Source organism: Oncorhynchus clarkii, chromosome 10 (assembly GCF_045791955.1).
Source record: "Oncorhynchus clarkii lewisi isolate Uvic-CL-2024 chromosome 10, UVic_Ocla_1.0, whole genome shotgun sequence".
Taxonomy (NCBI): Eukaryota; Metazoa; Chordata; class Actinopteri; order Salmoniformes; family Salmonidae; genus Oncorhynchus; species Oncorhynchus clarkii.
The window spans coordinates 22,067,240-22,085,181 of record NC_092156.1 but is presented as its reverse complement, the minus strand read 5'-3'; the positions used below and the strand labels follow the sequence as shown (position 1 = coordinate 22,085,181).

The window sequence follows — 17,942 nt, the reverse complement described above, 5'->3', positions numbered from 1 at the left end:
TTGGGGATCATATTTAGGTAGCCATTTCCTCATTTGCGTTTGTGGGATCTTGTCTACATTTAGTTGCCTGAGTGCACAACAGTAGCTTCACGTTTCGGTTTATTACAATTATGTGGAACTCTATGCACCTTGGTCTACTCATTTCGACGAGCGTGACAGTACATCAGAACAGCAATTCCTCACCATGAACTGGAAGAAGCTTTTTCCTTAAGAAAATATGGAGGAAAAGAGGGCACAGATCGGGCTGCCTTCTGAGAATCCTTAGACGAGCGAGTGAAGTCCCACTGCCATCCATTCTACTTGCTAACATGCAATCATTGGAAAATAAAATTGATGACCTACGATTATGATTATCCTACCAACGGTGATGATGGTTGGATGTTCTTGGCAGTATGTTTCACTTGGCTTTATTCAGAAAGTCTATTGTACCAATAGATTATGTGGGCTTTTATTTATTTTCACCCCTTTTTCATGATGTCCAATTGGTAGTTACAGTCTTGTCCCATCACTGCAACTCCCGTACGGACGCAAGCCACACTGCTTCTTGACACACTGCTTGCCTGAAAGGCACCCGCAACAATGTGTTGGAGGAAACACCGTACAGCTGGCAACTGAAGTCAGTGTGCATGGGACAAGGCCATGCGACACAGCATCGTCCAGGTTAGACCTTTTTGGAAACATCCTTCAATACTATGAGACCAGTGTAAAGCAAAAAAACATCCTGTGGCCTTTCGTCAGTCGAGTCCTGCCAGTCACAGAGGTTGTCAGGCAAATTATTTTGGCAATAAGCCTTTGAAAGGAGATCAGAGCCTCTGACAACTTGATTTTCTGACAGGAAGACAGTGCATGTTTTAGGGCCTCATTTAAGGAAAATCATGACGCCCAAGCACACCATATGCATATAATCTAATAGAAACCATGAAATACAAGAAACTCCAGAGTCTACTAATGGAGATGTAGCTACTTGATGGCTAGCCATGTAGGCCAAGTTATTGAATTCATATTTTCTCTCTGGATGTGTCCCCTCGGAGTGTAACTCTACCCTTCCGTTCCAAGAGCCTTTTAATCTGAAATTATTTATTCCACCCCTGGTGAGGTTATTTTCATTAGCCCAAGATCCCAGCTTCACACATATACCACCCTTTGTTGCAGTTTGAGAAGATCCTGCTTCACACAATCAGGCAACCTCTTAATCTCATCCCTATCAAACAACCTTTCAGTACGATCACTTGTTGTAACACTGGAGGTGTCACTCACGTTACCATCTACACTAGTTTCAGTCAAAATGTCAGATTTTCCATTATCGCTAGACTCTACAAGAGCTAAAACAGCTGCATGGCGTTTACACCACCGTTGATGATAAGTCACAGCTCAATTGCAGTAGTCCAACAAACAATCAAAATAAGTCTATAGGTGATAAAATGATTGTCTTACCTATTCATTAATCGTCTTCTTCTCCACAGGGCTTGTTTAGCTTGAAATTGGTTGTGCTTTGTGTTAATTATCGTAGGCTTCTCATACTAAAGGCAATCAGGTCAATTGGGTGCAGGTGTCAGTCGGCATCAAACAGTACCTTTTTCACCAGTGTGGCAACATTTCTTGCAATGTCAATCACAAAATATCATATGAAAATGTAGCCCTATAAATAGAATGCCAAATTCATTATATTAATAATAGTCTTATCAATATATATGTATGTATATATATATATATATATATATATATATATATATATACTGAACAAAAATATAAACTCTGTCACAACACAATGCCACAGATGTCTCAAGTTGAGGGAGTGTGCAATTGACATGCTGACTGCAAGAATGTCCACCAGAGCTGTTGCCAGAGAATTTCATGTTCATTTCTCCACCAATGTCATTTTAGAAAATTTGGCAGTATGTCCAACCAGTCTCAACTGCAGACCACGTGTAACCACGCCAGCCCAGGACCTCCACAACCGGCTTCTTCACCTGCGGGATTGTCTGAGACTAGCCACCCGGACAGCTGATGAAATTGAGGAGTATTTCCGTCTGTAATAAAGCCCTTTTGTGGGTAAAACAAATTCTGATTGGCTGGGCCTTGCTCCCCAGTGGGTGGACCAGTCTCCCAAGTGGGTGGGCCTATACCCTCCCAGGCTCACACGTGGGTGTGCCCCTGCCCAGTCATGTGAAATCTATAGATTTCGGCTTAATTTATTTATTTAAATTGACTGATTTCTTTATATGAACTGTAACTTATTAAAATTGTTGCATGTTGCATTTATATTTTTGTTCAGAGTATTATGAATAACATATTTATCAAATACAATTTCCAAAGGTAAAAGTGTATTATTAATATAATTCATGTGGCATCCTATTTATAGGGCTAATCGTAAATACTTCTAAATTTATAGCAATCAATCATAAGTTAATGATAGTATACCTAGCTATACATTGAAATGATGGTGTCCTTTGGGCAAATCAGATGTCAATTTACTACATTGAATGTAGCCTACATAAACCCAATCTTATTCTGAACTTACTTTCACATAGCTTGTGTAAAACAAGATAAAGGAGTTACTTTCAATCATTCAATGTTATTATGGTACAGCATAGCTATGCAAATGAGTATGGAAGCTGATCGGTGCCCATTTGTGTTGAGATGATAGCTCAGCCGAAACTAACACAACTTGTTTCCAAAGCTAAGCATAGGTACATAGAGGTAGTCATCTGGATGGTACATGTCCCCTCATTATACAAGTACAGAGTCACTGTTCAGGCAGATATCGTTGTGGCTTCAGATTTTATTTCAATATTGACATCTCTTTATTTAGGTTGATGGCATGATGTTGAAACATTGACATAGATTCAAACATACCTTTTTACTATCGACATTGAAACAAGGTCAAATAAAATATGTCTAATCAAATATGAAATTCAACAGAATTTAATCCATCCAATATACACTATATATATCATTTTTAAAACCTTTATTTCATCAGGGAGTCATACTATAACCAATGGCTATTTTACAGATGAGCCCTGAATTATATACATTACAGAAAATACACACATTTATATAAATACAAAATGCAAGCAGAAAGAACAACATGGTCATAAAAAGAATGGATCTGATGTTGCATGTGCTGCAATTCCCATGTAGATTCTAAGTGAGATTTTTTGCAATTTTACATGGATTTCAACATATACAGTACATAGTTTTGATGATTATGGTGAAGTTAGGTTAAGTAATTGTATTTCAATGTTTGCAACGCAGGTTGAAATGATATGAAAACACTACTGGTTGATTACTTTTTGCAAATCCAAATGTGTTTCAAACAGAGATTCAACATCACAATATGTTGACAAATTACATTGAAACAACTAGTTTGTGCCCAGTCGGATGTCATTGTCTACCGTTTTCTTTGTCTGTTGCATTTGTCTTTTGAGTTAACGATCAAGTTATCTTGCTAATGCAGTTCCTGGGTGTCAAATAGAGCATTGTTGCAGTACAACATGCTGTAGTTAACACACAATGCACAACTAAACTTCCCTCTAAAGCCGGGATTGAATCTGATCGCACATTGGGACAATGCGCCATTTAGGTCATTTCCGATTGAGCCGACATATGCAGTGTTTACTGTGAATGTGGTCTCAGCGAACACAGAAACATTGCCTTTAAAAGGACCATTGTCTAAAAAGCGCGATCGGATTGAATACCGACCTCAGTCTGTTAACATGATACATACCTCAAATACGCCAATACCGAGGCAACCTTCTCAAACAGATTGATTTTTCCTCTTTGTACCTAGAACTACTACTTATACGGCAATCAAGATACAGCTAGAGCAGTTATGAAGTTTAACTACTTCCTGTCTTCTCCTATCCTTCCAGACACCCTCTATTCCCACTGCTGGCCCTGCTGTTTGAGAAGTGTGAGCAGGCCACCCAGGGCTCCGAGTGCATCACCTCTGCCAGCTTCGATGTGGACATCGAAAACTTTGTCCACCAGCAGGAGCAGGACCACAAGCCGTTCTTCAGCGAGGACCCTGAGCTGGACAACCTGGTTAGTACCCCGCCTGGGGGCCATCTAAATAGTTTAACGTGGATTTGAAACATCTCAAAGTCTAACATGGCTTCCTAATATTGAGCAGTAGTCATAGTCATAATGTGATTACTTCCTCCACCAGTAGAGAGAGCAAATCATCCTCAACATTAGTAAGCCACCCTGGACTACTGAGATGCCTCCTCAGCGTAAGGAAGCTCTGTTAAATATCCCTTTCATGTCCCACCCACAATAAAGTTGTCTTATTTTCTCTCTCACCCTTTCTCATGTACACAGTTCTCTCTTCAATTAGCTCTCTCTCTTGCTCCCTCACACACGTCTACCTCTACCCCCTCCCTCTAGTACCTTTTACTTTCCTCCTTTGTCTCTCTCAATATCTGTTTCTATTCTATTCACCCTTTCTCTCTCTTCCCATTTCTCATGATCTCTCCCTCCTACCATCCTATGACAGCTAGCAGTAATTAGAAATTAGGAGAAATAGGGAGGGTGGCTAGAGAGCGAGAAATCATTATGTGGGTGCTCGGCGACAAGTGGTGCGGCAGTCAATTAACCCCGCATCTGTGTGCTTTACGAGGTGCTGGTCGGGGGCTGGACCCAGCACACACTAACTCTTCCACAGTACAGTAAGCTGAAGCTGACTGGCTGAGATGGCACAAGGCCCCGACTAAACAAGCAGCGGTAATGGTCATGTAACATCTCAACCGGCTCGAATTTGACTCTTACGATATTATCGTAGAATATCTCAACAGCATGGGATATTAGGTGAGAGGGACATCTCCAATAAGAATCCCTATTGTAAACTTGCTAGGGTGATGACAACTAGGGTATTAACTTCAGGTAGAATGCTTATAGATTTGTTATTATATAAGGATATGCTTTCATGCATTTAAATGAAGATGAAACAGTAAATGACTCCACCAATGCAACAGACGTAAGGTTCAAGATGTATTTTGTCACATTTTTAATGTACCACACCAAAATAAATTAAAATAATAAACACCAAAGATTTTTCAGAACCCGTGTCCAAATGACTTGCAAGATTGCTTAAACTCGTTAGCACGCGTTCGAGCTGAAAAAAAAGAAAGTCCCGAAGCACCCCATCGCTGTGGTTACTCACTAATGTTACTTGTAGATATTTCCTCAGCGAAGTATAACAGTTCCTTGCAGGTTTCCTCACAAGATCCACAGCAAGCACAGCTATCAATGCAGACAGTACTCATTAACAGCAACAGATATGCCATGGAAACATGAACTCGTTAATCTTCCACAAGCAATTCTCTCCAGGTCTCGCACGATGCTAGGCTGACCTCGAGGCTGTCAAATACCGCCACGATGAGACGGTAGATTCAGTCTCTACTAAGTATTTTTTAACAAAATAATAATACTCTCTTATAAAATAAAATCAGTAGTTCCCTTCAAAACTCGGTAGATACGTGTTTTGTTCTATTTTTATCATCTTCTTTCATAGTTTTTCTTCACCATCACTGATCATGTTCACCATATGTGAATTGATTGCCCCCCCATCTATCTTCAGAGTTCATACTGTTAGGTGACCTAAACTGGGATATGCTTAACACCCTGGCAGTCCTACATTTTAAGATAGATGCCCTCAATCTCACACAAATTATTAAGGAACAACCCCAAATCTGTAACCATGGGCGTCCTCTTAGATATCATCCTGACAAACTTACCCTCTAAATACACGTCTGCTGTCTTCAACCAGGATCTCAGCGATCATTGCCTCATTGCCTGTGTGCATAATGGGTCCGCGGTCAAACGACAACCCCTCATCACTGTCAAACGCTCTCTAAAACACTTCAGCAAGCAAGCCTATCTAATCGACCTGGCCCGGGTATCCTGGAAGGATACTGACCTCATCCCATCAGTAGAGGATGCCTGGTTGCTCTTTAAAAGTGCTTTTCTCTCCATCTTAAATACGCTTGCAAGAACAAATTGGATATAGCCATTGGTTCACCCCAGACTTGACTGACCTTGACCAGCACAAAAACATCCTCTGGCGTTCTGCATTAGCATCAAATAGCCCCCATATCGCGATATGCAACTTTTCAGGGAAGTCAGGAACCAATATACTCAGTCAGTTAGGAAAGCTAAGGCTAACTTTTTCAAACAGAAATTTGCATCCTGTAGCACTAATTCCAAAAAGTTTTGGGGCACTGTAAAGTCCATGGAGAATAAAGAGCACCTCCCCCCAGCTGCCCACTGCACTGAGGCTATGAAACACTGTCACCACCAATAAATCTACGATAACTAATAATTTCAATAAGTATTTTTCTACAGCTGGCCATGCTTTCCACCTGGCTACCCCTACCCAGGGCAACAGCTCAACACCCCCTGCAGCAACTTGCCCAAGCTTCTCCTTCACTCAAATCCAGACAGTTGATGTTCTAAAAGAGTGGCAAAATCTGGATCCCTACAAATCAGCTGGGATAGACAATCTGGACCCTCTCTAAAATGATCAGCCGAAATTGTTGCAACCCCTATTACTAGCCTGTTCACCCTCTCTTTCGTATCGTCTGAGATCCCCAAAGATTTGAAAGCTGCCACGGTCCTCCCCCTTTTCAAAGGGTCCGACACTCTAGACCCAAACTGCTATAGACCTATATCCATCCTGCCCGGCCTTTCTAAAATCTTCGAAAGCCAAGTTAACAAACAGAATACCGACCCTTTCGAATCCCACCGTACCTTCTCCACTATGCAATCTGGTTTACGAGCTGGTCATGGGTGCACCTCAGCCACGCTCAAGGTCCTAAACGACATCATAACCAGCATCAATAAAAGGGAGTACTGTGCAGCCGTCTTCATGGACCTGGCCAAGGCTTTCAACTCTGTCAATCACCACATTCTTATTGGGAGACTCAATAGCCTTGGTTTCTCAAATGACTGCCTCGCCTGGTTCACCAACTACTTCTCAGATAGAGTTCAGTGTGTCAAATCGGAGGGCCTGTTGTCCGGACCTCTGGCAGTCTCTATGGTGGTGCCACAGGCTTCAATTCTCAGGCCGACTTTTTTTTCTGTAGACATCAATTATGTCAATCTTGCTGCTGGTGATTCTTTGATCCACCTCTACGCAGACAACACCATTCTGTATACCTCTGGCCCTTCTTTGGACACTGTGTTAACAAATCTCCAAACCAGCTTCAATGCCATACAACACCCCTTCCGTGGCCTCCAACTGCTCTTAAATGCTAGTAAAACTAAATGCATGCTCTTCAACCGATTGTTGCCCGTACCCGCCCACTCGACTAGCATCACTACTCTGGACGGTTTTGACTTAGAATATGTGAACAACTACAAATACCTATGTGTCTGGTTAGACTGTAAACTCTCCTTCCAGACTCAAATTATGCATCTCCAATCCAAAAATAAATCTAGAATCAGCTTCATATTTCACATCAATCACTTCAGTGTTAATGCTAAGTTGTCATTATTTCGCCTCTATGGCCTATTTATTGCCTACTCTTCTACATTTGCACATACTGTACATAGATGGTTCTATTGTCTTAATGACTATGCGTTTGTTTATGTGTGTTGTTGTTTTTGTCCTACTGCTTTCCTTTATCTTGGCCAGGTAGCAGTTGTAAATGAGAACTTGTTCTCAAATGGCCTACCTGCTTAAATAAAGGTGATATAAAATAAATAAAAATGTCTCTTCCTCTTTCATCAACGTCTCTTTACCAGTCCTCCTGTTAACCAGGTCAACTCTCCCATTGACCACAGCTGAACAAGCTACCTAATTGGTCAAAACTTAAAAGTAAACCAACCTATTCACTTGTACATTAAATAAATATTTATTCAAAATAAATGCATTAACGACATTACAATACAGAAGCAATTTGATCATCTTTTACATCTATCACCAATGAATTGTAACAAATAAACTCAAAAAAAATTCTCCTCCTTGGCCAAGCACTTTTCCACCCCATTATGGTGCCCTTGAGTGCTGACTTTGAGAGAGTGAGCACAGGAATGGGAAGCCTGGTTGGGAAAAGGATTGGACCATGGTTAAGAATTTTGAGAGGGTCATGGATTAGCAAGTGTTATGTCAAGGGCTATCTGAGAATGTTCAGGGACTGACAGACTAGGGCAATCACATCATCTATAAGGCACACAAGGGGTCTGTCCAGAAACAACCCCTAGTTGCACTTTTTTCAAGCTGGAGAAAGCAACAATGGAGCTAGCTAAAGTTGAGCTAGCTCAGACTAGCATGAAGGCTAGCATATAGCCTCCTTCTTTCCTCAGTCATTGAGCCTGCTTATTTTCCTCTCTCTCTCTCCTCAGATGGTGAAGGCCATCCAGGTGCTGAGGATCCACCTGCTGGAACTGGAGAAGGTTAATGAGCTCTGCAAGGACTTTTGCAACCGCTACATCACCTGCCTCAAGACCAAGATGCACAGCGACAACCTGCTCCGCAATGACCTGGGCGGACCCTACTCGCCCTCGCACACCTCACTTAGCCTGCAGCAGGTAAGAGACAGACAAACAAAAACTCATTGAATCAACATTGTTTTCATGTCATTTCAACTGCAAAAAATGTATGTGATGACATTGAATTAACGGATTGGATTTGCAACAAGTCATCATATTTTAATTTCATATTTTTTACCTAAATCCATTGACATGGTGAATTTTTGTTGCTAATTTCACATTTAACGTTAGTTGACAAGACAACCAAAATTAAATCAAAACTAGACTTTGAAATGACATGGTATATGCACTCTAAACAGAATGTCTCTGGTATGCACTTAGAAAGGGCCAACTGTTTCATCTGTTTCGTCTTTTTATTTTTTATGTTAATATAAATTACATACATTTCCCCCTGTTTTCATTCACTTTAAGGAAGTAACTTCAAGCATGACCCATATCTTTTTCTTTTGACTCTCCATTTATATTTGCAATAGTTATCTCAAATTTGACAGAGACAGTTGGAGCCATTCTGCAAATGAGGGCAGCTGCTCCTCTTTCCAATCCCTTACAATGACCCTTTTAGCAGTGAGAGTTAGTGTCCTATGCATGGAAGCATTTGGTGCATTCTCCGGGAGGTTAATTCCCAGCAAGATAAAGGCTGCATTTGTGTGTATTACATTTTTATTGCACCTTGAAATAGAGAGAATATTATTTTCCAATAGGGTTTGACTTATTAGGAGCCCAATTAGCCAACGCCAATGGTGACAGGTAGTGTTACTGCGTTCCTACACATAACAAAAAAGATATTACAGAAAAAATGCTTTACAATTTATACTGAACAATAATATAAAACAGACGCCTCACCAGTCGTCAACTGGCAGCCTCATTAAATAGTACCCGCAAAACACCAGTCTCAACGTCAACAGCGAGGAGGCGACTCCGGGATGCTGGCCTTCTAGGCAGAGTTCCTCTGTCCTGTGTCTGTGTTATTTTGCCCATCTTAATCTTTTCTTTTTATTTGCCAGTCTGAGATATGTTTTTTTCTTTGCAACTTTGCCTAGAAGGCCAGCATCCCGGAGTCGCCTCTTCACTTCACAAACTGGTTAGAGCCAGTTTGCGCTGTTCTGTGAAGGGAGAAGTACACAGCTTTGTACGAGATCTTCAGTTTCTTGGCAATTTCTCACTTGGAATAGCCTTAATTTCTCAGAACAAAAATAGACTGATGAGTTTCAGAAGAAAGTGCTTTGTTTCTGGCCATTTTGAGCCTGTAATCGAACCCACAAATGCTGATGCTCCAGATACTCAACTAGTCTAAAAAGGCCAGTTTTATTGCTTCTTTAATCAGAACTACAGGTTTCAGTGGTGCTAACTTAATTGCAAAAGGGTTTTCTAATGATCAATTAGCCTTTTAAAATTATACACTTGGATTAGCTTACACAATGTGCCATTGGAACACAGGAGTGATGGTTGCTGATAATGGGCCTCTGTACGCCTACGCCTATATTCCATTAAAAATCAGCCGTTTCCAGCTACAATAGACATTTACAACATGAACAATGTCTACATTGTATTTCTGATCAATTTGATGTTATTTTAAAGGACAACATTTTTTGTTTTTCTTTCAAAAACAAGGACATTTCTAAGTGACCCCAAACTTTTGAATGATAGTGTACATTTAAAAACATGAACATGTACTGTGCGTGTGTGTGCATCTATCAGTTAAATGTCAGTACATACAAACAACAAGTAGGTCAGATGGGGGAGAGGCGTTGTGCAGTGAGGTGTTGCTTTATTTGTTTTTTTAAACCAGGTTTGCTGTTCACTTGCACTATATGAGATCGAAGGGAGTCCCATGCATGTGTAATACTGTACGTTTCCTTGAATTTGTTCTGGATCTGGGGACTGCCCTGGTGGCATGTCTGGTGGGGTAAGTGTGTCAGTGCTGTGTGTAAGTTGACTATGCAAAAAATTGGAATTTCCAACACAATGTTTCTTATAAAACAAGAAGTGATGCAGTAAGTCTTACCTCAACTCTTAGCCTAGAGAGACTGACATGTATACTATTGATATTAGCCATCTCATTTCAATGAAAGGCAAGACATTCTGCTCTTTTCTGGGCCAGCTGCAGCTTCACTAGGTATTTTTTTACATCCCTATGAGTAGACAATATCAAGATGGAGACTATCAAGACTGGAGACTGCAGACTTTCTTTGTTGAGTGTGGTTTCAAAAAAGCAGAGCATCTCTTTATTATGTACAGACCTTTCCCCATCTTACAACCATTTAATATATATATTTTGTCCATAACAGTTTACAATCTAAGGTAAAACCAAATAATTTAGTCTCCTCAACTTGTTCAACAGCCACACAATTCATTACCAGATTCAGCTGAGGTCTAAAACTTGTGTGTTCAGAAGCAGTTTATTACTGGCCACCCATTCCTAAACTGACTGCAACTCTTTGTTAAGGGTTTCAGTGACTTCATTAGATGTATATGGTATATGGTTGAATCATCAGCATACATGGACACACAGGCTTTGTTTAATGCCAGTGGCAGGTCATTGGTAAAAATAGAAAAGTGTAGAGGACTTTAAGAGCTTCCCTGTGGTACACTACGCTTTACAAGTTTGACATTAGAAAAGATTCCATTAGATAGATAGCTTTGAATCCACTATATGGCAGCGATTGAAAAGCCATAACACATACGTTGTCAATAATATCAAAGGCTGCACTGAAATCTAACAGTACAGCTCCCACAATCTTCTTATTATCAATTATTTTCAACCAATTATCAGTAATCATCATGTTGAGTGCTCACTAAGCTATCTGGGGTGGCAGGTAGTCTAGTGGATATAGCGTTGGGCCAGTAACCGAAAGGTTGCTAGATTGAATCCCTGAGCTGACAGGGTACAAATCTGTCGTTCTGTCTCTGAACAAGGCAGTTAACCACTGCTCCTAGGCCGCCATTGTAAATAAGAATTTGTTCTTAACTGACTTGCCTAGTTAAATACATTTTTTTTAAAGCATTCTGAAAGTCTGTTGTTAATTTGTTTACAGAGAAATAGCATTGTATTTGGTCAAACACCATTTTTCCCAACAGTTTGCTAAGAGCTGGCAGAAAGCTGATAGGTCTGCTTTACCACTTTAAAGTAGCGGAATTACTTTGGCTTCCCTCCAGATCTGAGGACAAACACTTTCCTCTACACTCAGATTAAACGTATGACAGATACAAGTGGATATAGAGTCAGCTACCAGTAGCTTTCCATCTAAGTTGTCAATGCCAGGAGGTTTATCATTATTGATCGACAACAATAGTTTTTCCACTTCTCCCACACTAACTTTACAAAATTCTAACTTACAATGCTTTTCTTTCATTATTAGGACACTTGACCAACTTAGGACACTTGACCAAGCACAGGATCATCTGATTTAAATCTCCAATATTTGCTGTCGATTGTCATTTTTGCCTTGTACATTTTAGAGGGAGTCCAACAAGTTATATTCAATATATTATACTGAACCATTTGTGTTTAAGACTCTGTACATTAAAATAAAAAAATCTGCACCTTTTTCCATTACATTCTTGCATATTCATCTTCAAATATTTTTCCTTAACGGAAGGTGTAGTCACCTTGTATTTTATACACCCTGGATGCCAGGTGGTTTTTGGAATGGACATCCTTGCAATTTCTAAGAACAATTACATTCAAACATGATTTTATCTGTTGACTTTACTGCCAAGACTGTTTTGTTTTTCTGAAAGGCCATTATACTTGTGTCCAAACGTCTGAGTCATATTCAGTAGTGTACAACATTGTGGAATGTTTTGATACAAGTACATTTTGAAGAACAGACATTTGTCTCCTACATGTTGCAATAATGAGTCCTGTCAGCTCTATTCATGGCATTTCTATCTGAAATATTCAGTAAGTCCTCAACTGCCCTTCTCAGATCCCTCACTGGTTCCCTCTCTTCTTATGACCTCTGACCTCACCAGGACCTCCTCCAGACATCCTCTCCGTCCATGACATCAGTCTCCAGCTCCGTCAACTCCTCGGGAATCATGGTGCCCACCGGGACCCTGCAACAGGGCAACATTGCCATGACTACCATCAACTCCCAGGTGGTGTCAGGTGAGAAGCCTTTCCACCTTCCACAAGCCAGTTGTATGGGTACCACACCTTCCCTAATATTATGCTTGTTATCATTTATTGGGATGAGTCTTGTCCTGGAAGCAGAACTGAGAGATTAAAAATGGTCTATTTTTTTATATGTTATGAAAACAAAATGAGCATTTTGGTCATAATTTAATGTTAGAGTTAGGCATTAGGGTTAACAGTGTGGTTAAGGTTAGAGTTAAAGTCAGATTTTATGACTTTGTGGCTGTGCCAGCTAGTGACCACTCTCAGAGCTGCCTCAATAACAAGATTCATGATGAAAAACGCTAACCTGCTAATATTACATCTTTACATGGTACTTTATAACAACTGCCCCTTTTGCCTATACATTTTAGATACACAGGCAGGAACAGTTGCAGTTCATGTACAAATTGTACAGAGTGTTCTACCTTGCATGCACAAAATGGACTTACAACAGAATTATCTAAAAACAACAACAGGGTGAGAGAAGGTTTAGCCACAATAGATGTTTTTATCATTGCTTCTTTCAGCAACAGCATGCTGGTAGGTTAGGGCATATCCTATGTAAAACAGGTTGTTGACATATAATTAAGAATAAACATTTTGTGTTAATGAAGATGTTCTATATCACTCAAGAAACTATGGGTTTCTTGTTATTATGTAAGGCGGAATGTTACCCCTACCCTCCGAAATCCCTTTCAACCTAGAATAATCAATCTCATTCCAGCTTTCTCTTTGATCACAACACTCAGATGAACTCAAATTTAACACCCATAATCAGAGAATCTAAATTAGTGGTAATTAGTAACAAAACAACAACTCCTTCCTCAAGGACCTTAGAGGTGAAAGAATACACCTTTTGTTTCGTGCTTTATTCGCGCCGTCCGTGTTTACGTGTTGTTGTTGTTATTGTTGTGTTAGGGTGAGATAATATATGTCTCGAGAACCTGCGCGAGGCCGACTGCTTTTCACAGAAGAAGAAGCCACTTGACTTTCATAACCGCAGATTATACCCTCAGGTGGAACCTTGTATCAGCCGGTTGCCATGGTGACATCGCAAGGGCAGGTGTTAACCCAGGGACTCTCCCAGGGGACCATCCAGATCCAGAATTCACAGGTGAGGACACCAGCTGCTTACCTAGCATATCCCTCCCTCCCTGCTGTCCCCGCAATCCAGTCGCCCCACAATCCCTGCTGTCCCCATTATCCTTGCTGTCCCCACAATCCATCTTGTCCCCACAATCCCTGCTGTACCCACAATCGATCTTGTCCCTGGAATCCCTGCTGTTCCCTCTATTCAAGATTCAAAACCATTCTTCTCACCAAAACGTGTTGTTGTTATAGGCACACTTATTTCAATGCTTGTGAGGAACCAATTTAAATCATGTCAAATCAACTTTTTTGCAGAGAGACATTTTTTGAAATAATAGAAAGATAGTAGCATGAGGAATAAATACACAATGAGTAATGATAACTTGGCTATATACTAGTACCGAGTCGATGTACAGGGTTACGAGGTAATTGAGGTAGATATGTACACACAGTGCATTGAGAAAGTATTCAGACCCCTTGACTTTATCCACATTTTGTTACGTTACATCCTTAATCTGAAATGGATTAAATCGTTTTTCCCCTCATCAATCTATACACAATACCCCATAATGACAAAGCAAAAACAGGTTTTTAGAAATGTTTGCAAATTTATTGCAAATAAAAAACTGAAATATCACATTTACATAAGTATCCATATTACATTTACATAAGTTGCTGCACATTTTCAGGTCTCTCAAGTCCAGGCTCTGCCTGGGCCACTCAAGGACATTCAGAGACATGTCCCGAAGGCACTCCTGTGTTGTCTTGGCTGTGCTTAGGGTCATTGTCCTGTTGGAAGGTGAACCATTTGTTGGTACCTTCCAACAAGACATCAACCCTAAGCACACAGCCAAGACAACAGAGGAAGGGGTTCGGGACAAGTCTGAATATCCTTGAGTGACCCAGCCAGAGCCCAGACTTGAATCTGATCAAACATCTCTGGAGAGACCTGAAAATAGCTGTGCAGCAACATTCCCCCATCCAACCTGGCAGAGCTTGAGAGGATCAGCAGAGAAGAATGGGAGAAACTCCCCAAATACAAGTCTGCCAAGCTTCTAGCATCATACCCATGAAGACTTGAGTCTGTAATTGCTGTCAAAGGTGCTTCAACAAAGTACTGAGTAAAGAGTCTGAATACTTATGTAAATGTGATATTTAAGTTTTGTATTTTTAATACATTTGAGAAGAAAAATAAATCTGTTTTTCCTTTGTCATTATGGAGTATTGTGTGTAGTTTGATGAGGGGGAACAAAACAATTGAATCAATTTTAAAATAAGGCCGTAGCATAACAAAATGTGGAAAAAGTCAAGGGGTTTGAATACTTTCTGAATGTACTGTATATAGCAGGGTTATGGGTGGGGAAGTAGAAGCTGTTCAGGGTCCTGTTGGTTCCAGACTTGGTGCATCGATACCACTTGCCATGCAGTAGTAGAGAGAACAGTCTATGACTTGCGTGGATGGAGTCTTTAACAATTTTTAGGGCCTTCCTCTGACACCGCCTGGTATAGACGTCCTGGATGGCAGGGAGCTCTGTCCCAGTGATGTACTGAGCCATACGTACTACCCACTGTAGCGCCTTGCAGTCGGATGCCAATCGATTGCTATACCAAGCGGTGATGCAGCCTGTCAATATGCTCTCAATGGTGCAGCTGTAGATCTTTTTGAGGATCTGTGGGCCCATGCCAAATCTTTTCAGCCTCCTGAGGGGGAAGAGGCATTGTCGTGCCTTCTTCACCACTGTGTTGGTGTTACGTGGACCGTGTTAATTCCTTAGTAATGTGGACACCGAGGAACTTGAAGCTCTTGACCCAGTTAGAAGAACAGTAGTAAAATATATTTAGTTAATTGATAACACTTTATTTGAGATATAGTCTTTATCATATCGTATCACTGTCATAAGAATCAAATATATCCTGCCTTAAGATTATGACTGACAAACTCCAAATACTCTCAATGTCATGCAGTATATTCATTTTTTCTTGCCATTAGCTGTCACCAGATTGCAAGCCTATCTGTTATGAACATGTGACGACACTACTAGCATGAAATATGAATATTAGAGTAATAGCATAATAGCAAAGGTGTCATTGGTATACCTAAGAAATTCGGCACACTGTGTTTGCGAAGTATCACTTGTTTTTTATGGTAACGTTTCATTCTTTAGCCTATGTGCTAAAATGTTCTCCTTGATGAAATGTGCACTTGTTTATTTTTATTTGAAGTCTAACACACCTGCAAAGAAAGCTCTAGATGTCCGAGTGGGCGAGTGCATGTCCCTTTAAACCCATGCATTCCCCAAGTTCTGAAGAACCTCACACAGGAGGTCCATATCTGAATCAGACTGTCAGACCACCCGTATGCTCCGCTATGGAGTAGACTGTTTAGTGCGGTACTCTGCGGCTGTATCAGCCAGGCAGGAAATTCTGTATTTGACAGACAGCGGCGGCCTCTGTGAATATCCAAGACCCAGCCGAGGCAGCGCTCTACACGTGGGCTGGGAATAAAGTGCATCCCTGTAGCTACACCACCGGCAAACTCCCGGTTATGATACCCCGGCTTGGTGCCGCCAATTAATTCAACCCCGCTTTCCCGGAACACGCATTCCCTGGGCCGAGGGGGATGGGGGAGGGATTTCCATACCCCAGCTGCAACTGTAATGAGGCTTGTTTTGTGTGTTTTATATATTTATATCAGAATCAGTTGGGAGCCGTTTCTTTTTAATGACTTTACAATGCCAGTGTCTGCATGAAATTAATCACATGCATTTTTAGCTGAGTATATTTATGTATTTGTTTATTTATTTTTGCATTTTGTCCTGCCAATGTTTTCATGATCCAGATAAAATGTTCATATTCTTGGTATGTTTTAACCATTTCAAATGTGTTGTTAAATATGAATGAAGGATCTCCACTTTGATAATGTTTGCGCCAATGACACAGAAACTATTTGTTTTGTGTGTGGACCAGAGATGGACATTTCGAGATTTCATGCATAGTGATCTCATGCCACTGTAGATACTTGGTCTTCACACACACACACACACACACACACACACACACACACACACACACACACACACACACACACACACACACACACACACACACACACACACACACACACACACACACACACACACACACACACACACACACACACACACACACACACACACACACAATGCTTCTATTTTCTATCTGTGGGGACATGCAAACGAAAGCCTCTAACACATTGCTGTTTAAACTAGGACACTGGAACAGTTAATTATCATCTATACTGTAAAACAGAAATCAGCGATTTATTGAAGAAGTGCTTTTTCACAATTTTCTCAACCACCCACTGAGTTGGCACAAAACTCTTATCAAAGCCAAAGTTTTAATTACAAGCGTTCTACTTGTACTCTCTTGATTTCCCACCACACGTTGCCAGGTTTTTGAGGCAGATTTCTCATCTGAGCTCTCTATTTTAGATCAGACCGGCCTCGCAGATTTCTCTGAGTCAAGGGTGTTGCGAATCGACATTCCTTCCTCGCCTTTTATTTTAAGTATCATTACTCAAATTGGGTTGCTATGGCAATGGTGAAGAGGGCGGTTCTGCATTTGCCAAAGAGACGAGTAATTGGCACTCTCCCTTTGTTACTATGGCAACAATAACACCCCATCCCTCTTTCCATCCCTCTCTTCCATCCAAGGTAAACCTGGACTTGGCTTCACTCTTGGACAGTGACGACAAGAAGCACAAAAACAAGAGAGGGGTCCTGCCCAAGCATGCCACCAACATCATGCGCTCCTGGCTCTTCCAGCACCTCATGGTGAGCTAGCAACATTTCAGTGTTCATATCAATGTTAATGTGTTGGAGTTATTCAAAAGAGGACCATCACACTCTCAAAAAGTTTGTTTGGAGCGTAAAACCGTTGTAGCCAGATAAGCAAAACATTTGATGGAAAAGTAAATTCATGCAACATATTTCTGAGTGCTGAACCATCACATTTATTTTTTCTGATGTGCTGCTGAAGCTGGTAACAGAGCCTATATTCATATGTAGTCCATGGGTTAAGCTATGGAGGAAGATACTGAGGAGGGTCGGGCTATGGAGGAAAAGTGGGGTGAGGGGTTTAGAGCTGAAAATGTTAGGGTTATAGCTGTGTATGACTGAGGGCCCATCTAGAAACAGCTCCTATAGCTTCTACACCAATAGGCACTAGGGATCTGAATGAATTGAGTAGGTATAAGCAAGATGGT

The 17,942-nt window shown here is 40.8% G+C and overlaps 1 protein-coding gene across 1 annotated transcript in view; it reads left to right on the top strand.

Annotated features, from left to right (window-relative positions):
- Positions 1 to 17,942, top strand: part of LOC139419192 (uncharacterized) — a 133,918-nt gene that overhangs the window by 96,124 nt on the left and 19,852 nt on the right. Inside the window, exons 4-8 of the mRNA XM_071169185.1 lie at positions 3,873 to 4,044; positions 8,344 to 8,529; positions 12,466 to 12,601; positions 13,627 to 13,724; positions 17,392 to 17,511. Coding sequence (XP_071025286.1) covers positions 3,873 to 4,044; positions 8,344 to 8,529; positions 12,466 to 12,601; positions 13,627 to 13,724; positions 17,392 to 17,511 — 712 coding nt within the window. The remainder of the gene's footprint in view (positions 1 to 3,872; positions 4,045 to 8,343; positions 8,530 to 12,465; positions 12,602 to 13,626; positions 13,725 to 17,391; positions 17,512 to 17,942) is intronic.